General features: G+C 42.5%; 1 protein-coding gene across 8 annotated transcripts in view; it reads left to right on the top strand.

Moving 5' to 3' along the window:
• LPP (LIM domain containing preferred translocation partner in lipoma) overlaps positions 1-24,217 on the top strand; it is a 335,034-nt gene that overhangs the window by 248,591 nt on the left and 62,226 nt on the right. For all 8 annotated transcript variants that reach the window (XM_066193362.1, XM_066193366.1, XM_066193367.1 and 5 more), the window contains one exon: positions 2,255-2,378. In XM_066193362.1, the coding sequence (XP_066049459.1) occupies positions 2,255-2,378 (124 nt within the window). The remainder of the gene's footprint in view (positions 1-2,254; positions 2,379-24,217) is intronic.

Raw genomic sequence — 24,217 nt, 5'->3', positions numbered from 1 at the left:
ATAGAAACTGAAATAGGTACAGTAACTGGAATAGAATCTTGAGAAGCTCAGTTGCCAGATTGATTTCTCAAGCTAATAAATCCTTGGCTGCACTTGCTGTGTTGAAATGTATGTTCAGGCAAGATTCGCGGTCAGCTCTGAGGAACAAGAGAGCAAAGGGAAAAAACAGGTTGTTCCAAGATTAAGTGTCTTATATTTGACACCTTTAATTGACTTATTAATAAGCTATTTTTTTTGTTTTTAAGGATTATGCTATATATTTTTTCTAATGAAGTAGTTGTAGACTAGCCCTTCTAAAAAAAGCCTCAAAGCTCTGGCCAAGGGAGTCTGGATGTTCTGGGTCAAATACCTGCTTCTAGAACTTCTAGTCATATGAATGGCCTTATCCACACCAAAATTATGTATGCCACAGAGATGACACTTACATGACTTGGAAGGCAAATGCAGGTGCACTATACTGCCTACTTCCACATATGAAAAAGTAAGTTGTGGTAACCCAAACACATCAGCATGTTGCATTTGTACAAAAAAGTTTACTCCTCTGTAGGTGGACATTCAGCATTTCTAGATGCTCAACAGCTTCCTCTGGACAACTGCTAAGCAACTAGAATTCCTGGAGAAATGCACAAAATCCTTAAATGTTCAGAAAAAAAATTATTAAGCAAAACCCCAAAACATCTGTGGGAAAATCTGAATGTATGTTAGGTCCAATCTATGTTCTCAGTCAGGGAGGCTGAATGTGTGGCAAGCAGACCTTGCACAGCCCTTCAGGGAAATTGATCTAGCCTGGGGCTTGTTCCAGGTACACTTTTTTTCCCTAGGAAACCATGCCACCCCTCTCCCTTGTGAACTGCTGCTACTCTGCTACAGAGTGGGTTTTGGGCAGGCAGTAAGTGCAGCTACTGCACTACGTGTGTGCACAGCAAATCCAACCCTTCCAGAGGGCACAGGCACCTGCTGAGGCCAACAAGTGAGGGTACAGCTTAGCATGGACCCTAGAAAAGTAAGTATGATGGGGTCAGGAACATGCAGATGTTTGGGTTTTGGGAGTGGATGATTGAAGTATTATTGTAAAGTGCTGTTCTGAGACCTTCTCTACATTGATTGATGTCTCATTTGAAATCTCCTTCTTGCCTGAAAGAAAAAAGCATGGAAGCATATAGTTAATTCTCTTGAAGTGCAGTGCTTTAAAGCTGCTGTTCTCTGTTGAATATCACTGGCTCAATAAAGATCCATCATGTCAGACATAGTCCCTAGAAGTGGTCAGTGTATTGTTTCTCCAGTGTTTTTACATTTTCTTGCCATTTAAGTAGTTATGGAGCATGGAAAAAAGTTTCCTTGTTTCATATCAAAGGTCCAATCCTTGATGTAGGCAGCAATTAATCAATGAAATCATTTGCTTTACTGAAATGATGTGTTTTATAAATAAGTTTGTTTTCATATGCAAGTCTTTCAAGAAAACGGTGCACACAAGGAGAGCTGGTGTCAGCATTTTTTAATCCTGAAATGACCGAGTTTCTCCTTATGGACACCAAACTTAGCTTCTTCTAAGAAACTTCTAGGCTTAAGACTATTTCTGTGCTTCTCAAAATATGCCATTCTTTTGGTGTTTTCCAGGGAGGAAACTCTCTGAAACAGGCTGCAAATACTGCATGCAGCTGTCAGCTTATGAAGGCCGAGAGATCTCAGTTTCTACACATGTATTAAAACCTTTGTATCTTTAGTACTAAAAATCTGTGGACCAGCCCCTGATCTCACTAATGTTAACACCAGGACTTGTGTCGAAACAAACAAGAAGAGAACATAACTTGCAGTTTGGGATTATCTGTCTTTGTCCATATACTCTACCACTGTAGAATTATCTTTTATGTTGTGTTGTTAAGTGATGGAAACTTCTACCACGTCCGAACTTAAATGCTTCTAAAGCCTTTTTCAGTTTTGGAGAACATTTGTACCAAGTTGTTAGAATAATCTTCTGCTTTATTTATTATTATGTGCTACTCAGTAGACATCTAATTATGAGGCACAGGATACTTCCCATTCTAGGAGGATAGATGGTACTTCTCTGGATGTTCTTTACGGTCCATTTTCATTGCATTAAGTAAGGTGTTTACTTACTTGAATCCCTTGGGTCTTAAAAAAAAGAAAAATAAGACAAGAATGAAGTTCAATACTGAACAGCCAAGATCCCCCTCCTTACTGTGTGTGAATACTTTCATACCACTTCACAGGCTGTTCTTTTTTTTTCTTTCAGAGTGGTTATCCAAGCTCTGGACCTGCATCAGGCACTCCTGCCTTCAGGCCTGAGGATGAGCTGGAACATCTGACCAAGAAAATGCTGTATGACATGGAGAATCCTCCCTCTGATGACTACTTTGGTGAGCCATGTCACAAGTGTCTGTGGCCCTCTTCTGTATTTACCAGGTTCAGTAATGGGAGGCCTGACAGCTGCACTGGTAACGTAGTGACACTTGTATTGATGGATGTGCTTTCCATGCTTGGGCTGGAAGTGTAATCATCCATAGGAATTCCTCTGTAATTTCAGCATAAATCTCATGCTCACTCACTGTATGTTTATAGTCTTACTGGATATAAAGTTGAATTTTTCAGTGTCTGGTTCGTTTTCACACCATCTGTTCCCAGCTTCCAGGCTACCAGTCTGAATTCAGGTGCGGTCGCTGTTGTGCCTGCCTGCCCCATCCCTTCTCATTGCAGCTGCAAAAAAATCTGGCAGTGGAAATGTGTTCTGCTTCCAAGGCATGGATTTTCATTTTCTGTGTGCTGGCACGGATTAAAAGGAAATCCATTTTGAGTCAATCAGGTTGGTTATACATGGGGACCCAGAACTGGGTCCAACAAATACAAGTAAGACAAATCTGGACTGATTGGTTCATAACGGTATCATCTTCCTTACCTGGAAAAAGATAAACATCTAATTTCCTTCATAAGTGGTATAGAGTATAATTATCTTAGTCATCTATAGGTGTAGAATTATATCTTGCCTTTACATGAAACATAGGTGATAAGGCCTCTGAACTCTTCATTCAAATCAAGAGTCTTGGGCACTATCGATGGATCTGCCTGTGTGCTTAGTTTGTTACGGGCTTGGGTAACAAACTGCTGTAGTTTGTAGAGTTAAAGATGGGCAGGCCATTCTTTTTGTGTTCTTTATCTTCCTTTATTTCATCATTCCTTAAAAATTCATTTAGGTTGCCCCCAGGTCTATTTGCTATAGAGTTTGGTTGGACCGAAACATTTCTGTCTTAAAGAAACTTTCATGGTCTGGTTTAATCAGAAGGCGGGTGGAACCACAGTTTCACTAACAAACAAGGATCTTGCAGTGGCAAGGATCTGATAATATGAAAAGATTAAGGTGTTCTCATCAAACAAATATTGCCCTTGTAGGTGGGGTTAGTATCAGTCCCAATTCTCTGTCAGTACCTTCTACCTTATGTGGGCTGCGCCCTAATAACCAAAATGTCTTCTCTGTAAACACTGATAGTCATCAGAGTTGATGAACATCACAGATCTGAGGTGTGAGCTGGAATGGCTAACTGAATAGAAAATAGCCAGGGAGCATTTTCTGTGTTGCTGCCTTTGACTTCATCTGTGCCCATAGCCATTTGGGTTCACTCTCTGATGTTTTAAACACAAAGCTACAACCAAATGAACATAACGTATATTTAGCCATTAGCTGGGCAGGCAAGAGCGAGAAACTTCTTTCCTGTCCTCTTCAGGCAAATGGCTGAAGCCTTGAAGCATGAGATCTGATTACAGCAATTTTCTTAATGCAGAACTGTGTGGCAGGAGTTGGTTGATGGACCAAAGCTCATTCGGTTTTCCTTTTAGCCCAAGAAGGTAGACAGATAAACGAAGAAAATTCACAGGCTCCCAAGGTCAGAAAGGACCTTGCCATTATACTGCTTAATGTCCTACTCTCAGTTTCTCCCAGAAACATGATTGAATCATGACTTAAAAAAAAAAAAAAAAGAGATCTAATCTTATCTTAAAAACTTCGAGCAATGGTGAGTCAACCACCTACCCTGATAAGCTGTTCTAGTGATTAATTTTCCTCACAGCTCGGAAATTGCTTCCTGAAGTGAAGCTTTAGTTTTGTTTACCACTTGTATTTATGAAGCTGCAAAGCTCAGATTTTGAAGACTAATATTGTATGACTAAGATTGCTCTGCTCTGTTTGAGAGGGCGGTACATCAAAGTTTCTTCATCCAAAAGGGATGCATAGCTGAAAGGGTGGGAACATAAAGTCTCTCAGTGTTAGGTCATCAATTTGGCTATCAGATGGGAGGTCGGACCAATGCCATGCCAATAGCTCTTAATTCAGCAGGAGACAAGAAAATGGAAAGAAGGCTTCAGAGCACTCTGAAGTTTTGCCAGTGTTATTTATATAAACAGTAGCATAATCAAAGATGGAATAATCATGCATGAGGCACAGTGGAAAAATCAAACAACGGCCTTAGTTCTACCCTGGGCAGGTCATGTGTAATTACCAGCTGCACCTGATCTTCTAATTGCACTGTGTGCCACTGAAGTTCATCTCTGAGGTGGTGTCCAGCCTTGGCATTCCTGATGTGCCAAAGAACCATGTATTGGACTGAACATCTCCTCAGCTCCCTAAGGGTGCTGTGCCCCATACAGCCTTCTGGGAGCATTTCTATCTAACAAAACACAGGATGCTGGAGCACAACTGCTTTTTATGCTTAGGTATAAGCTCAGTGAAAGAGTAGGCTGCCCTCACCTTCCTAGGTTTGCTCCAGCCGAGGCTCCTCCCTGGGTCTCTGGAGTCACAGTGGATGAAGCTTTCTGATATGGCAGTGCAGGCCGGGAGTTTTGTACTAATTCTGGCTGTGTCAGAACTAAATACTCATCTCTACTTGAGCTGTCAGCCAGTGCCTTTCAGTAACTTCGTGCTCATGTGGAAAGAACAAATTAAGTGTGGGAGGGAAAAAAGAGCCTTTCAACTTTGGTTAACTGTCTCAACCAATAATATCTCTGCCCTTGTTCTTTAGTTGTTTAGCATGGTAGTGTGGACTGTACAGGATTCATATGGCACATTGATCAAATAATCCGAAAAAGGACAAATGGGCAGAGACATGGACTCTGATTTGAGTTAAATATCTTATGCCTGAGGTCTAAATGCCATGGTAATTGTAGCATACCAGATAGCTGTCAGCTAATCACTTTTATTAGTTTGAATTTAGAAAACTGAATTTCAGCATATTAAAAGTTGGTTAAGAGCAGATAGGTTTTGAATAGAGGAATCTAATTAACCTTGCTAGAAAGCTGCAAGGCGTTATATTAAGTCATGAAAATAATTTGTTGGAATAATTACATTTGAACTGTCAGGCTAGAGAAAGGTCATTTTACTTGGTCCGCCAGCACTCTGGGATCATCTCTGTAACCAACTTCCTTCTGCACGTTCACTCGCCATAACTCTGGTTTTCAATCAAGTCGTCCTGGTTCTGTAGTCAGCAGAATCTGCCCAGCAGTGGGCAGGGTTGAAGGTTCCTTGGGAAAGAAGAGGAGTAGGAGTCACTAAAGTTGTCTCTTTGCCCTGGAAATGCTGTCTGGTACGGCTGGCAGACCCAGCGGGCTGAGCTGAGGAGCAGATCAGCCAAAACTTCCATCCAGGCTGTCCTCGCTGCACCTCTATGCAGCTTCCCAGGCAGAAACCACTGGAGGTTGTTTCAGAGTTGGGGGAGCTGTTCTGGGCAGTGGTTGCTCACACAGGCACACACAGCTGCCCTCTTGGGGAGCCAGGAGCAGCATGCTGAAGACACCTGGGAGCAGCACCATCACAGCTGGCAGCTTTGTCTTGCCAGGACTTACCACAGCAGCACAATCCAATCACTGGGAAATCCTCTAGCTGCCATTGGCAAGGCAGTGCTTAAACATGGAAATATCACTAGGCATAATAATTTTTTTTAAATTCCTGTGAATTTTTAGGAGTTAAACATGCATGTTGCATATTCTGCCTAACTTTACTTTTTTAAGACCACACTGCTCTAATAAGTCTAAGCACTCCAATTCTTGGTGTATGTCCCCTCCTACCCCTTTGTAGGTTCTGGAGTAACTTGTGGAGTGACTACTCCTGGGAAGTCCTTGGCAGATCAGCAAATTAAAGTCTTTTAAGTCTAAGCTGCTCTTCCTTCTTTACTGATGATTAAGTTGCTGATCTGTGGTAGTTGGCTGTCTTTAATCAAATCCCTTTTTATTAGAATGGATTCCCAAATGTCTTATGCTCTATGCAGTAGGGATAGTTTCTCTCTATCACAGTCCTCCCTGTTGATAAATGTGCTATTGTAGACAGGCATCTCTGATTTGTTTGGAAAAAATAATACTTCCTGGAGTGGAAATTGGGTAAGGTTGAGGGAGGAGAAATGGATACTTATAGGAGATTAAAATGAAACTATCAAAATTGTTTGTTGGCCACCATGGGAAATTACAGCCCTTGATTTTGCATTTTAAAAAACCCAACCAAATACACACACACAAAGATCACAACTGTTCTGGACCACTGTTTCAAGTCTTATAGAAAGAAATGACTTCTGGCAGCTTATCAGTCTCTATCACCATGCAGACAGTGCTGATTAAGACTGGAAAAGTGCCATTGGGGCCCCTCATCTCCTGTTGCCTTCTGGACTATGTCCCAGCTGAGTCACTCCCCACAGCAGTTTCCCTGACTGGTGGGAAGAAACTCTCACTGGTATTTTACCATAAATGCTCAGAGCTACCAAAGGAACCACCAGTTTTTGTGTATTGGATAATGTAGCAGTCTCCTTTTGTAGCTGCAGCATGCTGTAGGGATGCACATGAGGAGAAGAGAGATGCTAAAATCATCCTGTGGGAAATACTCAGTTTGTGCAGTAAAGGAATCTTGATTTAACTCTCAGCTGATAATTCAGGATATACAGGTTTTTTATCTGTATTTTCTGTGTACCCTGACTTTGACAATGGGAGAGGTGGTGTAGAATTGGGTCAAAGAGCAAGGCCAAGAAATAGGAGGATTGACTTTCTTTTGATTGACTTTCTTTGGCTTGATTTCTCATCTTGATGTCTTGACCTGTAGCAGATCATTTTACCTTTTCAAACCTAATTTTTTCCCGTTTCACAAATTTGCTGGAGATGATTAGCAGCAGCAGTCATGTGTGCATCCCCCATGGAGAAGCCTTCATCTCCAATGGTTCTTTGAGATGCCATGTCACAGTTAAGATTAAAGAATGATAAGTGACACCAGTATTGAATCTGCCAAGGCTCTGCCAACCTTTCCCATCACTGACTTTGCATCTCCATTTGGCTTCTATTCATAAGCTAAAATTCCTTCAATAGGACCAGAGACCTGGTATCCAAACCATGTTGAATGTGTTCCCTAATTTTACTTCTTGAGAGTCAGGACATGGGTTAGCAGGTAGCAGTCCAAGTCGGGTATGGGAGAAAGTGTGGTAGAGTCATAGAAGGTCTGAGGAGACACATTGGATGGTCCAGGAATGACTTCCTTTGGCTCATGGTGTCTTCGTTTCCTTTGGCGTGGCTCTGAGCACCGTACAGTTCTAAAGGTTCTAAATTGAACATGGTCTGTGTTGCATTTCAGTCTTGGTCAGGCATAGCAGCAGCCTCTAAGAGGCACAAGCAGCCACTTGGTTTCATCTGAATCATTACCAGAAAATGAAACTGAAAGTTGTCATATCTTGCCTGAACTCTTAGATCTGTTCTGGAAAGGTTATCATTAAAATAAGCATATTATTATAACAAGAGCATAATTACATTGTAATTTTGCCATGTAATGTGGTGTGTCTTTTCTCTAAAGGCAAGAGTTCTGCTGCAAGATGGTGTCTGTCCTCATTTGAACAACATCTGGGTCAGAAAATAGTAGGTTAGAGTTTCAACAACTGATGAGCCGACAGTCATTTTCTGTTATGTAACCGCTCACAAGAGCCGGAAGAACAGACATATAATGGGGACCCTTTTCTCCATTGTAGTTCAAGTCGTTATTTTTTTATGTTCAAGCCATATTCCAGTGTTTGCACACAGGCTACAAAGCCTGGGAGCAACCTCTGTTCAGGGAGGTCACAGTGCAGCACCATCAACATCCAGCGGCCCTGTTGTGGCCTGCCGCAAGGTGAGTCACCCTCCCTCTGCTCCCCAGGGGCTTTAATTATCTTGGTAAATGGCTTTCAGAGCCTGTTTCTTCAGTCTCACTTCTGTCAGTACTTGCCACCCTTGTCTAGCCTCTTTTCAGGGAGTCCTCTGCCTGCTGGCATCCTTGTACAGCAAGTGGAGGTAGAGTAAATTTATAAGGATAATCTCAATGTAACCGAGATGGTGAATTTTAGCCCCCAGCTTCAAAGTAAGAAGAGAAAAAGAGTAGGCCAGTGAGTGGTTGGAGTGCAAAATGTGCTGTACCTTCATGCACTTACCTCCACCCATGAGAAAGACAAGAGGCTGTGAGCTGGTCTAAGTTGCTTCTCAAGCATTTGTAAGACTGGAAATGGATGCAAAATTTTGATTCTTCCTGGTGTTGGTCCTATCCACATCTTACTCTGTATTAATTCTGGGAAACGTGTTTTATGAAGCTAAGCAGCTAGATCTTTTTATGCCAGGGATCTTAGCCTTATAAAGGCTTGAGTGCACATCTTTTAAACGAAGATCCAGCAGATGTAGCAGGAATGAGAGAAGATTGCACTTCTGTAAGTCCGGGGCACCTGGTGCCCCCATGGGCCAAGAGACAGGAGTCTCACCTTCTGTTTTCCTGTTCTTATCCACGCAAGAGTGGTCAAGACTTTGTATCATGAGTGTTTCTGAAGCACAATCTCTTCAGAGACCACTGCTGCTTCACAGATGGGATCTAAATCTTACATCAAAACCACAATTACCCTTGGTTACTGTAGGTCATAAAATCCCAGCTGGAGCAGGTAGCAAGCTGCATGACTTCTTCTGTGTTTTTAATTCCCTGGTTTAGCTTGAATTGCTGGCAGTCAACATAGACATGTTCTTACTTTTAAACAAAACTGATTTTTGATGCAGAAATTATTTAATGGAAAATAAGTTCAGAATACTGAAGTAGCACTTGATCAAAGGGATTCCCATGATCACATATATATGCTGTGAGAGGTTAGTTTCAAGCCGTGAATGAAATCAGGCTTGTCCCAAAAGTTAGTAGATAAAAACTAATAATTACCTGCTGTCTTCGAAGAGGAGTGAAATGTGAAAATGAAATTCAGGGATGTGTCTTTCTAAAGTACAGCTGTATTCTACGTGATTCTTCAGCATGCTTAAAAATTAACAAAACCATGAAAAAATAACAATCTGAGGGTGGTGGATACTTCTTTTGTTGTGAGAGGGCTCTTAGTGTGCTAGGACCTGTACAGATGGATAGGAAAGCTTATCATCTTTCAGAAAAACCTTTGAACAGTAATGAGGCTGTTAGCCAACCCCCCATATTTAACAGTCCTACATGGAAACAACCCAAATCTTTCTACCTTAATTTGACCAACAGTTCAAGGCAATCCAGCTTGTTCATGATGAACTTACAAAGTAAAGTAAACTCTTATGTGGACTGAAAGGGCTGAAGAATTGATAGTGAGCCATCAAGTCTTCAGCTGCAGTTCAGTAGTCTGTAGCTAACTCAGATCATTAAGAAGCAAAAATGGGACCTACCGGTTGGCTGTTTCCTGCTCCACATGAAATAAGCTGGCTGGTCCCTGGGGGTTCTCTGTGGAGGTGTCATCACCTGATGAAAACCCACAAATTGTGGTACTTGGAGGACACCTGGCTGGAAATCTCCTTGATGAGGCCAGGAGCTGAAGATGGACTGTTACTCTAGGACATACCGGATGGAGAAGGTTGGTTCTCCTGTTTTATGGAGATGAGTGCAACCAGGAGTTTCCTCCATCTGGGAAATCATAACCTCTAAAATTCTCACATACAGGTATTTTGAGAGGAGGTGTGTGTATGTGTGTGTCTATGAATGAGTGATAATATTTTTCTGGACTGTAATAATATAGAAATAATTTTCACTTCAGATAGAGCTTTGGAGTATTTAAAGCCTCAGGACGTTCTTTTGTCATTACTTGTAGCTAAGTTGTCGAGTGAGGCACAGGCATTCAGATTTGGAGCTGGAGTTAAAAACCCTTGTAGCCATGCAGTCTTGGATAAATCTTTGTCCCAACAACATGAAAATAGATTAATTTCTTTTTTTTTTTTTTGAGTTAGTTGTGTATATGACTTGACAGAAATGAACCTTTTCTTTGCTTTTTAAAACCAAAACCAGCTCACCTGTTTTTGAAGCTGAACACACTAAATTTACAATTGGCTCCCATGTTCCATTATGGCTCATTGTGCTGCAGTGGTATCCAAGGCTGTGGTCACACTGTACTATGTGCAAATTAAACATGGGATAGGAACAGGGTGCATCCCTCAGAGTTCTGAAACTGAAAATATGTCAAAAACAAGGAAATAACTGTCCCTAATTTACAAACGAGGGGCTGACTCGTGGCAAAGTTAAGATGACTCACCCAGAGTCATGCTGAGATCCAGTACTGAAATGGGAATTGAGCCTAGAATTCCTTCAAGTTCCATGCCTTGCCCAAAGCTGTGGCCACACTCTTTTTATTTTGTGTGAAAATCAACCAAAATGGACTTGTGGGCCTTGTCTGATAAGAAATCACTACCTGTCTGAAGGCACTTCCCAGCATGCAGAGCAGAAGCCCTATTTTCCAGGGTTAGTAACGAGGCTATGAAAACAAGAAAGGGGGGGAAAATGTGCTCCAGGATCACACTTGATCATTTTAACTGCTGTTAATGTAATGTACCCACTAATGTTATCACACTTCAGCATTTAGATAGTTCAAGGCTATTAGAAAAATTGATAATTCACCATAGTAATCTGTTACTTTCCACTCTAGCAATCACTGTTCCATGGAAGCGTGGCACACTGTGGCATTTGTTATTTCTTCTTCTGGTGGCATTTGTCTCATGCTGTCTTTTTTGATAGGGTGGTTTGTCTTTTGCTAGTAGCTTTTGGGGGTATTTTAGTGTCATTAACTCAAAGTGAGTTATTTCCAGTGGGGGGAAAAGACAGATTTTTATCTGAGAGTGAAATGTGTTAAAAAGAAGAATTAAACAGGACTGTCTCATTTGCTGAGTGTTCTCCAGCCTCTTCTCTTCTGATGGAAATGCATCAAAACTGTTTGGTTTTTTATAAGGAATTGCTTTGACTCAGATTCTCTGAGATGAATCATAACCCACTTTCTCATCTGAGATGCGAAAAAAAAAATTCCAGCTCTGCTGTCAATGTCAGCATAATCAATACAGAGTGATTCTCAGTGGTGCAAAGAGGTAGGGGAGGATTAAAAGAATGAAAAGAATCATAAGTAGCCAAATTTTCCTGCTGGTTTTAGTAAGCTGCACTGTTTCCAAATGCACCTTGCTGTTCATCATGTCATGTCATGAACACATGTTTTCATGTCTCTGGCTACAAGCCAAGGTCACAACTGATGCTGAAAAGTCAGGAGATTGTCATTTCAAACTGGCAGGCAGATCATTTGGGATGCTACAAGCAGCCAAGAGTAAACCTGTTTTGATTTGTGAAACCTGCAGTTGAGATGTCCCCTGCCTGGACCGTGCCAGCACAGATTGTGTCAGCTGAGCAGGAGAGAGTGGCAAAGCACCGCGCCTGTCCCATGGCCCTGCCAAAGCCAGCCCCATTGAGGGAAACAGACAATGTTAATAGCGATAGGAACACTGTGGGTGCAAAGCAGAGATGGGCGACATCTGATACCTTGTCACCAGCTTTCATCTTGGAACTTGCTCATTTGCTTTTTTTTTTTTTTTTTTGCCTTTTTTCCCTTGTGTGTCTGCCAAGACATGCACAGAGATGTAGAAATAATTACTTCTGGAAGTGTGAACTAAGAGCCAAACCTCTGAAAAACTGTCTTCACAGCACCAGGGTCAAAAGGGGACAGCACAGGTAGTGACATGAGTTCTGTCAGTTGAAAAAATGTATCTCCCCATTGAACACAAGTGGTTCAGTAAAGCACCACGGCAGTAGCAGACCCCTTTTTTGAGAGTTTAGAGGTGTGGGTACAACCATCTTCCACAGCCTAAGGCGCTGTCCACTGCTAAAGACAGACAGCCGGATGTGGGATGTGAATTGTTTTGTTTTGTAGATCCTTCCAAATCACTGTCCAGCCATGCTAAACTGTCTGTTTAAAGCTGTGAATCAAGCTGTGTTCAGTTAGCAGCAGTGTTGAACTTTAATATACAATTTGCTCAACAAATTCTGGTTCCAGACAATATCTTGAGAGGTTAATAACTTGCTATCTGTTCAGTGCATGTTCTGATTCTGTCAGGGGCAGGCTGGGCAGATGATGTGCTGCATTCTTTGTGAGTGCAGGTTGAAAGAAGGGATACTTTTTGTGGGGGTTTTAGTTGCTTTTGTTGTCATTTAAAATTACACTTGAAAAAACCCCAGCTTTTTAAATGTCTCTATTTCCTCACAATGTGCTTGCCATAAAAGACAAGTGAATTCAGCATGTGACTGTCAAAAAAAACTGCAGAAAGCCTGAAGCCTTTTACCTTGAATTTTCACTTGTGTTGATGAATGGCTGGGACATGACAATATTGACTTTCCATTTCTTTTAGTGCAGAGTTTGTGATCACATGAGCCAAGGAATTGTGTCTGGCTGAGCTGGAGGGAGACATTTAAAAAGGACTCTAATGTGGGTCCTTTATGCTGTGCAGAAGACTGTCATATGAAGCCAGCTCTTCTGGACAGGAAAGTCCTAGTGATCATCGCTGCCAACATGGAGCTTATTCTGGTCATGTGTTCTTTTTCTCATCTTCATGAGCTGGGCAGATGCTTCTCATTTCTGTCTTCTCATTTCTGTCTTCTCATTTCTGGCTGAAATTAGTGAGAATCCTAGAATGCATAAATAAATATGTGTGTGTGTACACATATATGTAGTGCAGGATATTACCTGGAGTCTGATTCTAATGGCGTTCCTTTCTTTCCCATTCTCCATCTCAACATCTCACATCAACTGATCCAGCTTTTGATGCCTACATGGGTCATATGAAGTGTTACTCTCTCCAACACTGGCAAATCTTATGTGTGTTGTTTAGAGGAAGGAGGAAGGTATGGTGGAAGGGCAGGACTGGGGAACGTATGGCTACAATACAGTGGATGTTTGGGTGGGACATTTTAAAAATACTCTATCTTTTATCTGTATATGCCTAAAACCATTGTCTTCTTCTAAAGATAAAATGGCAAAGCACAGGCTTCAGTGTGTTGTGCTTGTGTAGTTCCATTAGGCCACTACTGATGATCAGACCACTATAACCTCTTTTTCTATGGATACTCAATTTCCATGCACGGCAACTAAAAAGGGAGGGGAGTGAAAAATGGAGGTTGCTCATGGTCAGATTTATTTCTACTGTTTCTTCACAGGCAGAAATCAGAAGGTGAAGAAAGTGGAGCATGTGCACTGTAGATGTGCACAGCTGGTGCATTGCCATCTCCATGGCATCCTCTGTCAGAAAGGCGGCTGAGGAGAGCCACAAGGTCTATGTCAGTTACATGGCCAGCTCCTAGTGAAAGCTTGTCATTTGAACTCTTTCAGTCTCTTTCTACCCTGCTGTCTCTAAATTGAGTGAGGAATGGAAACTGCTCTGTTCAGTCACACGGGGAAGAGTCACATACTTTCTTGAGGGCAAAAAACCACACTGATAATGCAAGTTTTAGGAGCCTCAGCAGGAGGGTCAGAGACAGGCTTTGGAAAAGAGACCACCCTCAAACTTATGTCAGAGGGACATTGCTGCTCTGGGATTGGAGATCTGTGCCCAGAGCTAGCTCTGGTCATGCCTGGTCATGAGCAAAGGGTTTTTTTGTTCATAAGGCCCATTGATCCAAGTGTGGCTTGGTCTTTTAAACAAAAAACAATACTTCACAGAAAGCAAATTAGTCTTGGGATTTTGGTGTGTTTTCTGTTATTTGCTCTGGTTTCAGCAGGACATTGGGTGAGGAGCCATAACTAAGCTGTTTCAAGTTTATAGACTCTGCTTCCTTCTGTTTTGTACAATTGCAAGGTGTGCACACAGTCCTGATGCCTGTTGCCCTTTGTGGCTCAACTTTCAGGGAAGACAGTGTGGCTGCCCTGTGGCCTTGAGTCCTTTGTAAGTGACAGAAGTCCTGGTGCTATGAGTGATCACTGTTAGGTTGCAAGTAGGAATGGTGTGCATCCAGCAAATGTCTGTTTACAAGAGCTGTTCTGGCCTAGGGAAGTTGCAGAACAATTTGTTCAGAGGAACAAACATTTCACAGGATGATGTTTTGGAGCATGGTCTAATTGTGGCACATAGTGGCTCACATCTCAGCAGGTTGACTAGAAAATGTTGCAACTGACATCAGCTTGGCTAGGGTAAAAACAGTCTGGCTGAATAAATACTGACTAAACTCTTAGAACATCAGTGTGTGCAGTAGGTTCATTCTTGTGCTCTGGGGACAAGGGAGAACAGAACAATATACAGCACAAAGACAGTAAAATGAGATATTAATATTGTTTCCCCATGGCAATTTACTAATTTTGTGTCACTCCTGGCTGGGAATATCGCATGGTGACCCTTAATACCTCACACAGGGCTCATCTGCATGAAAAGGAGCTCATAAGACTACTCTTTGATTTCCAAAATGCCAGTCTCACTCTTTTTTTTGCTATGGTGAGGTTCCTTTGAGTTTCTCTTGAAGCAATATTGGAACTCAGACTTTTTTGCAGGTGTTCTAATGTTTGGACATGGATCTGAAGCTTATCTCAAACTCTTCTGGAGTCATCTGGTCTAGAATATCACTGTAGACTTCCCACAAGCTACATAATGCATTTTGTTTTGTAGGTCCTCATCTGTGCAAGAATGCTTAGAACAATGGAAAACCATGAAAGCAATTCCTAAAATGTTTGAAGTCCCAAAAGGTTCTGCTTTGAAGGTTTTTGTAAATTTTAGCTTTCCACTGGGGCAAAAGTCTCACACACTTTTTCCTGTGCTGGGGTGGGAATAATAGCTTCTCTGACCTACCCATCACATCTGACTTTGTCAACATAATAAAGCTGCAATTTTATGTGCAAATGGAAACAATTGACTTAAACCAGTGTTGGCTTTCTGGGTTTGGTCATATAAATTCAAAAGAAGTTGACTAAGTTTGCATCAGCTAAAATCAGGCTTACTATAAACTGTCCCTACATTTACCTCAGATCGAAATGTAGAGGTCTAGTGGATTTCAAATGATTCCATTATCACATGTAAACAAGTCCATCAGTTTTCCCTACTGTAACACTAAAGAGTTTAATGAGGATTAGATACCCTTACTGTTTTCACAGCAAACTCCCATGAATGTAGGAAACCAATAAAGAGTGCCCTGAAAGTTCAGAGCAGAGTGATTTGCCAACTTTGCTCATACAGAGTTGCTGTCACTGGTACGGTACGTTCAGGATATTTTCCAACACCAAGTTTTTGGCAAACACTTACAATCCCTGCAGATGATGGCCTTTGCTAATGCCTGCTCAAGGGCATTGGGCTGGCAGAACCCATCATGAGCTCTGGATATTGAAACAGTCCTTTCTGGTTGGTTCAGCCATGGGAGGGAGGAGGGAAAGCCTTTGCGGTTTGTTTCCATTGGCACAAAATTTTCAGGTCATGAATTGTGGGGATAATTCAGGAGACAGGGATTGGTGCCCTTAGCATGGAAGCCAATTTAGGAAGAATCTTCCATCTTAGTATTACTAAGATGAGTGATGAGTGATGAGTTGTAGTTTGAGCACGCTTTGTAGATGCCGGTCAACATCAGAGCCTACTCACAGAGAAGTAAAGGTGAAATGTCAGGACAGTCTTTAATCATGATAAATGGATCAGTACCCACAATTCTCGTGTCTGCTGCTGTCAGTCAACAGGCCCTGGAGTCAAAACCACCACCTCAAACAGATCAGACTTACTGCCACTAACGAGCTTGGTTTTATAGTGTGAGGGGTTTTTTACTTATTATTTTTTAAGCCTTGCTAATTTTGAATCAAAAGCTGTAGGATGTGTGAGAGTGACACATGCAATTGTGCAGATGGATTTCCACATACTTTCTTTAAATAAAATAATAATTGCTATAAATATGTGTCTCATATTTTGCACTAATTCACTTGTAATGGAGGCCAAGCAAGAAAACTTTGATAGCCTTATGCAGCAAGCTGAGAATGTGGCAATCAGGTGAGTGAAATGGTCTGTGGATACTTGATATGAGTGCTTCATCATGGACTCCAGACAAAGCATGTGCCACTGGGAGGTTATTATCAAATTAGAGTTATCAGTATTACTTTCCATCTACCCTGACCCATAAAAGCAGGTCCCATGACCCAAAGGAGGAGCAGAATTACAGTTATTGCATAATTACATCAGTCTAATAAATATGGTGTCACCAACATCAAATGACATTTTAAAAGGACTTTTGCCTTCAATACCAATGTCACATTTTAAGATTATGACATGTGTGGTCTTTCTGAATAGGAACAAATCTTGAATGTCCCCTGCAGAATCAGAGTGCTTCTCCATTCCAGGTTGTAAAGTTCCTGTTACTTGTCCAAGAGAGTAAACAAATATTGGACCTTGTACCTGGTTGGAAAGGTCTCAGATTTTAGGGTGAAGAAGGAAGCCTCTGTCTAGCAGGTTGCTTTAATGAGAAAAAAACCCAGCACTAGTTGATTCCAGCTACTGAGAAATTTGGAGTGATGGAATTCATTGCAAGGAACAGTGGATGCTCAGCATACAGGTGAGGTGGTTTCCAATGCCTGAGGGATGTGATTTATGGCAGGGCTGCTGTCAACACACAGACAGCGCATGTTTCAAAACAGCAAGGAAGCTTTGGGCTGGTGCCGGATTGTGAAAGGCAGGGTTTTCAAAAGGCTTGAAATAAATGAGGTGCTGATTGAAATTCGGTGTGACATCTAATGCAGCCAGGCACCTTTAAAAACCTCAGCCTTAACATTCTTAGGCCTATGAGAGCTGCCATTTGTTCAGGACACTACTCTTTGTCAGATCCAGCCTTTATTCATTTTCTTTTTTTCTTTCACTTTTGGCAGTGGGGAGATAGGTTCCCTCCCTGTTTTTTGAGTTTTGTCAGATGTTTTTCCTCAGGCAAGTGTGTAGGAGGCATTCCAGGTTGGTAGGCCATAGCCAATGGCACAGGAAAGGAAGCAGGCACAGGAAAGGAAGCATTTCTGACTCAAAACTTTGCCACTACACAGGCAATTTCATCTCCACCACTGAACAAAGCATTTGGTAAAAATCATTTCATGCCACCACCTTCCCAGCAATGCCACAAGGCAGAGACAAGCTGCAGAATACCTGCAGGAGCACACTCTGGCTATGGACGAGCAAATTGAGTCATTTATGCTCAGCCATGGATGTGATTTTTGGCTGGGCTTGAATCTGCTTAACACTGATGGTGCCTATCCTGGCCTTATGAAATGGATTGGCTTGACAGGGGGACAGAAGTGGTTTGAAGTGCCCTTGTGCAACATGGACACAGTTGGAGATGAAAGTCTTTGGGACAGGGGACATTGTTTGCTCTGTGTTTGTCCTGCACCTAACATCTCAGAGCTGCACCCCATTGCTTGGGCTCCTTGAGCCTGTTTTTCATGTTGGAAATGGTAAACCCAATGACAGTTCTTTGGGAATGTGGAAAAAGACAACTCATTTTTTGACCTAGATGTAAAAGCTGCTGTCTGTATCAGTGTGAGTCTTAGCTGGTCCCTTCTGACTGCACTCTTGGTTCAGCTCTGTAAGAAGGCTGAGAGCTCAGGAGAATTTGATCTGTGCTTTAGGTGTGCTTGCACTGAGCAGCAGCATGAGCCTGTGGACAGCTGGTCTCCCAGGTACAGGAGAAGCTGCATGAACCATTGCAGAGTGAGCACCGAGGCTCTGAGGAGAGCAGCTCGTCTGGCCTCCAGCTCTGCTCTGTATTACTGCCATCGCTTACACACGGGGTCAGGTGCAGCAGCCCCTGAAATCACCCTCCACTGCTCTGCCAGCAAGGCTGGTCTCCTGAGCCGGGGAGGGAGCAGGCTGGGACAGCATGCTGGGAGAGACACCTGCCAGAGGACCCTCATGGGCTGGGCAGAGCTGCCCCACGTGGCTGCTGCCTGAGGCTGCTGCCACTGGCACCCCCCGTAATGACAAGGTATTTTTTGTGGCTTTCCAAAAGAGGATCCTGAAATTTGGTGCAGCATTACAGAACAAGCCCAGTGCACCAGGGAATAGCTCAGGAAGTACCCCCTTGCCCGTAGCCCCTGATGAGGGTGGGAGGAGGAGTGATTCCCGCCTGGTATCCTGCCTGGTATCCCGCCTTTCTTTCCCTGCAGGAGATTGGCTTACCTTGTGTGCTGTTATACTTTTGGTGGTTTCACTGTCCAGGGTTTATCATGCAATATGGCTTTGCGAGTGCAAAGAGAGTGGCTCAGTGGTTGTTGCTGTTGGCATCACCAAAAGTGCCAAAATTTGTCTGATCTAGAACTCAGCCAGCAACTGTTCCCTTTTGCTGAGGTCCTTCCCAAAAGGGGTAAACTCCCACAGAATCAGCTTTGGGATAAATTATCCAGAGAGAGGTTTCCTGCCAGCCCCAGTAGGAATTGGCTGGTAGCCTCACCTTCACCAGGGCTTTAGTAGAGAGCTGCTGAGGTTCTTCCCTGAATGCCACATATTGGTAACATCTCACTAAAAAATAAGATTTTAACATTATTGACGTGTTCCAAGGAGAAGAGTAATTTTTGGTTTGAAAGTCTTATTTTGCTATGAAAGTAAAATAAAGTAAGAGGTTTCTCAGCTTTTGAAAGCATGGGAAAGGCCCAGTTTCTTACAGCCTTTATAATTTTTGCCTGATATTTATTTTGAAAAAAAAAAAAAAAAAAGAGGTTTTTATGTGTGTTGCTTTTTGAACTTACTACACGCAATCAGAGAGGAGTAATGGTACAGGAATGTGGGCGACTTCTGTGAAAGTATGCAATTTTTAAACGGATTTTTTTTGCTTTTTGTTTGTTTGTTTTGTTTTGTTTTTGTTTTGGGGCTTTGTTTTTATTTGTTTTGGGTTTTTTTGGTGGTGTGTTTTTTTGTTTGTTTTTTTTTTTTGTTTTTTTTTTTACCAAATGAAATGATTACACTCCTCAGTTAAGTATTTGTTGGCTGGGGTTTTTTTGTACAAATCGGTGCTTTGAAGGTCTTGCCCCCAAATAGGAACACGTTGGTAATTAAAAAGCATAATCATGAAATGTTAAGCCTTTCAATCCAACTTTACACTTGCATTTTAAAGCTGCTTCTTCCCCATACCCATGCCCAGTTCAGCCGGGGCTGGGAGCAGTGGGGAAGGGAAGCAGGGAGTGCCCAGCGCACAGCAGGGGCCATGGCACCGTGTTTGCCGTGTTGGACAGCCCGGGAGAGAGAGACAGGGGCTGGAGGAGGAATTTCTGTGGCTGCCAGGGACATCCCCGTGCCTGGAGAAGCTGCGCTAACAGCTCCTTCCTCTGCTTCCCGAGCCCTGCTCTTCAGTGGATGCACGGCCCTAGTCTCTGTCATCTGGCAGCTTTCATCGGCATTAAAGGAAATATTTCTAAAGGAAATAGAGTACATTTTACTCTCTCCCTTGCATTTCCTTGATCGATTAGCAAAGGAAGGAATGTTTCCTCTCTCCCACTCTTTTTTTCACCCTTTTTTTTTTTTTTTTTTTTTTTTTGGTCTCCAGATGTAAGCGGGGCTCTATTTCAAGCCGTTCGCACATGGTAAAACACGTGCCAAAAAGTTGACACAATGTAACAACAACAGAAAAAAAATAAAAAGGGAAAGCATGCTGCAAAAAAGGTGTCTGGGACCTCAAATACTGTAGAGCATCACTGACCCCCACTGGGCTGGCACACTCACTGCACATCATCCAGCGCGGGGACTGGCACCTCATCCATGTGTGGGGCTCAGGGACACACTGCCCTGCCAGGGGGGCATCTTCCATTCAGTGCTTACAGCTGGTGTAGGCCCACCCGAGCCCATCTGATTTCGTTATGTCCATCATGAACGGAGTAAAAAGGCATTGGTTTGGCTTGGCTTGCTGCGAGGGGCACTGTGGTTGGATGGCAGAAAGTCTTGTCAGTGGTACCAGTAGCTACTTGCTGAGATCTTTTTGCCCAAGTGCTTGGTGAATTCTCTGTTGCTGGAGGTTTTTAGGAGCAGGTTAAACAATATCACTCAAGAATGCTGTAGAGAGAGTTGGTGCTGCCTTGGAAGCAGTAAGATTGTTTCCGTGTCTTCTCAAGATCCTGTTCAACCTGAATTTTTATATTTTTTGGGGGAAAATCGGGAGTGGGCCTCTCCATTTTGTGGCAGTAATATATTGTGGCTGCAGTAATTTGGGGAGGTACCTCTCATTGTAATCTGCTTTAATCAGAAACAAGCTAAATTGTCTCATGTCCCAGGATGCTGAGGACAGAGGGATGTCGATGGATACACAGGTGCTGAAGAAAGCAGAAGCCTTTCTTTCTCTGTCAATGAACAGAGGAAAGTAGCAGAGGCGCAGAACTCTGTGTGCTCAGTTGCTGTGTGGCTCAGCCAGACTGCCAGAGAGTTATGCCGTGGCCGACGCAAGGAACAAATTCCTCCTCCTGGGGAGGGGATTTTAGCAAGGCTGGTACTGAGAGGACCCTCTGAACTGGAGTTTTTATGCCACAGGTCCTTCTTACCATCAAGCCTTTTCAAAGACGGCCTTGTGGTTAAAGAAACCAGACTGTGATTGAGAAGATAGGTTTCAGTTCCTGGCTCCATCATAAATTTCTTGTGTGACCCTTGGAGGGTTATTTAACCTATGTGGGTCTCAAGTTTCCTGCCTGCATGTTAGGTGTCCTCTGCCTTCCCTGGGGTGTTGCAAAGGTTCTCTGTGAGGCCTGGAGATCAGCTGGGACAGTAATCTTGTGATGAGCAGCATGAAGAAATGTTTGAAAAGGTAGAATGTTGGCAGAGTGAGCCTGCACAGTTGCAGTTGCTCTGTGGTGTGGAATGGGACCTTCGGGGCATGCTGAGAATGTGTCAGGTTTTTACAGCCAAGCAAAGTGAGAATATGAAGTTGTATTGTGGTTGGAGGAATGGGATGCAAGCAACATGAGAGTGCAGCTACTGCACAGTGCTGTACAGTACAAATGACAAGTAGGTCACTGCAGGGACCTGTACATCTGGAGTACAAGTGCAACACAGTTAAAGCAGAATAACCAGGATGCAGTAATTAAATCATGGCCTTGGATTTCATTTATGAAGTGTTTCAGGCACACATTGCAGCATGAAGCTGTGTTTACTGTGAAAGGTTGTGTTTTCTGACGTCTGCTGAAGAAGAGGGAATTAAGATTGATCTGTCTCATGTCCAAGGGCTGTGTAAGACAACTGATGCATGCAGCCTGCTACAGTCAAATGGTGACACTTCAAGCTTAGATCCTGGCACAATAAACCATTGCCAAGGGCTTCCCATTCAGTGAAAAGTCTTGAGTTCAGAAGCAAGAAAAGGGTAGGTAAGGAAGGCAAGAGTAAGATGAGCTAAATAATATAGTTTTCCACAAAATGTACAAAATGCCTCTGGGTTTCCCTTTGTACTCTTATTGAAGTGCCCTGAGTGCCAAAATGTCAGAATCACTTTGGGGAAAATATGATCAACACATCTTTGTCTAGCATAATCAGTCAGACACATACCTCCCATGCACTTTAGAAGGACGTAAACCCTCCCTTGTGGATAAGAGATCCACCCTTCTTCTACTCTCTTTGGAAGAATCAAAGAACCCAGGACCTGTTGGGTACTTCTGAGCTGCAGAAGCTCTGACACTGGGACTTAACTTGACTAGGGTGAACTAAGACAATGTCTGCTGTTACACTGTTATCCCAATAATCAGTTTCTGCTCCTGTATCCCCTTAAAATGGAGTAATTGTGCCTGTCTGACAAAGGTGTCCTGAGGAATCCCACATGCTTGGGAAATGCCTTGGATAAAAGTCACTAGGAAAGAGGAGGGAGAGAGAGGAAAGTCTTTTTACATTGTTGACTTATGGTCAACGTTGTCCTCGAAATGCTGTTTTGTCATCAATATTTCTTCATTAGGAATAATGATTTTTCCACATTTACTGCCAGCTGATTCAAAGCCATCCAAAAGCAGAATGTGACATGAATCTCTAAAATGCATTCGCTGGCGGACTCTAAACAGAGATGATTAGAAAAATAACGCAGCGGAAATACTGGATGTCTTGAGGCTGCCAGGGGAACTTTTAGTGAGATATTTTGTTCAATGTATTTATATATTTTAAAAGTGTTCTTGGTACCGTTTTGAAAAGGCAGCGTTCTGTATTTTTTTAGTTCTGTCTTGCATTGTGTATCAGGGCTGCAGTGAGAGCCGGGGAATACACTTAGCTGATCAAGGGAAATTGTGTAATTGATAGGCACTGAGGATATGACCTTGTGGTGTATTCCCACAGCACAGTTAGGTGGGAAACAGTTTTTTCCATCATGCAGTTTTTTGAGATATCAACATTTTTTTTCCCACATTTCAGCAAATACAGAACCTCCCTACTTTGATGCTTTTATCAGAAAATTATCCCCTATCTCTTCTCTACATAGAATGCATGCTTTGAATTCATGAATTTAAGCCTTTTGTGAAGAGGTTTGCACATTTTCTCTCTGCTCTCTCTGCTCTTGGCATCCGTAGTCACTGCCTGAATTATTGTGTTAGGCACTGTAGATCACAGTGGTGCTGCCAATGGCTTAATGTCTAAGTAGGTATGACAGAAAAATAATGCTGTAGCCTAGAAAAGGCTGCTGAAGTCCCCGGATGTGCAAACAGAAGCATCTGAAGCCACCTGTGTGGAGTTACTTGCCTTTATCTTCAGCTCCAGTGTGATTGCTATCAGAATATTACTGCCATAAGCGTTTGTGTGACTTGTACCTATTCCATCATCCATCTTCAGGGCTGGATGTTTGTCCCATTTGCTCACGTTTCTAACCTGATGTTTAAAAGTGGCTCATGTCCCAGATAAGGCTGAACAACCTGTGCCTAATTCTTCATCTCCAGATTGTGCCCAGTTTCAGGCTAAACCTTAAGAATCTTGCTGAGTAACAGCTCAGATTATGGCCTTTCCTATTCTTCACAGTTAAAACCTGCATCCAAGCTCCAGTGACCTTGAATCTCTGCAACATCCTTTTCAAAAAATGGAGTTTCTCTATATTCATGCTCAACTACCTGCAGAAATAACTCTCTGGCTTTTAACTTAGGTCAGATCATTTCTGCCTCTTAGTCGTAGAGTCATAGAATATTCTGAGTTGGAAGGGGCCCACAAGGATCATCAAATCGAACTCCTAAACATCTCTCCTCTGGTTTCATTTCTGCCTCATATCAAACAGAAGCTTCATGTCTTTACCTGCGTGACCTGTAATGACCTATTCCCACCCTTCTTCCTCTAGTATTCTCTAGTGACATATCAACTCATCCTTTCCATCTGAAGGCGTCTATGTTCAATCTTCAAGCACTTACATTCTCTTTTGTGTTTTCTTTGTCCTTTCTTCAGAAGCATTCCATTAAACTTCCTTTAAACTCCCTCCGGGTCCTCTTTCAAATTCTTCCTTAACCTTTTCCTTTGCTATGCTGTCTACAGAGTCCTTGTCAACAGTAAAACATTTAGAGTGCTTGAGACCACAGCTTCTCTTGCTGACTGGTTTTGTCTGATTGTTTCCTTCTATTTCCTATCCTTACCTGGTTGTTATTGCTTGTATTGGGTTGCAAACTCCTGCAGTTGGGCCCTTCTTTGAATTCTGTGCTTTTCCAATACTCAGCAGAATGGATCTGTTCTATAATCTGAGCAGCCAGGATCTGTGGTGGTGTAGGTAAAAAACCATGTAATAGTAGTAATGAGATAACAGGAAGTTAGAACATGGCATCATGTGCAATATGAGCTTCTCTTCTCCCTTCCCCCTCTTTCTTCAGATTCACAATATTTCAAATATTTAACACAATACAAGACAGTGAGTGAGGTTTCTGAATAGAGTATAGTAGCTGATGTATCCTTTCATCTGCAGAAGTGTTTTTGTGTGATCCGCTCACTAATGATGGCATTTTCAGCAGGGAAGCCTCTGTGGGCACTTCTGTGCATCCCCACAAGGTAAGAC

The sequence above is a fragment of the Chamaea fasciata genome, unplaced genomic scaffold (assembly GCF_029207755.1).
Source record: "Chamaea fasciata isolate MVZ Bird 193981 ecotype frontalis unplaced genomic scaffold, bChaFas1.0.hap1 SCAF_11, whole genome shotgun sequence".
Classification (NCBI taxonomy): Eukaryota; Metazoa; Chordata; class Aves; order Passeriformes; family Sylviidae; genus Chamaea; species Chamaea fasciata.
The sequence above is the reverse complement of the archived record's forward strand: the minus strand, read 5'-3'. Positions and strand labels throughout refer to the sequence as shown.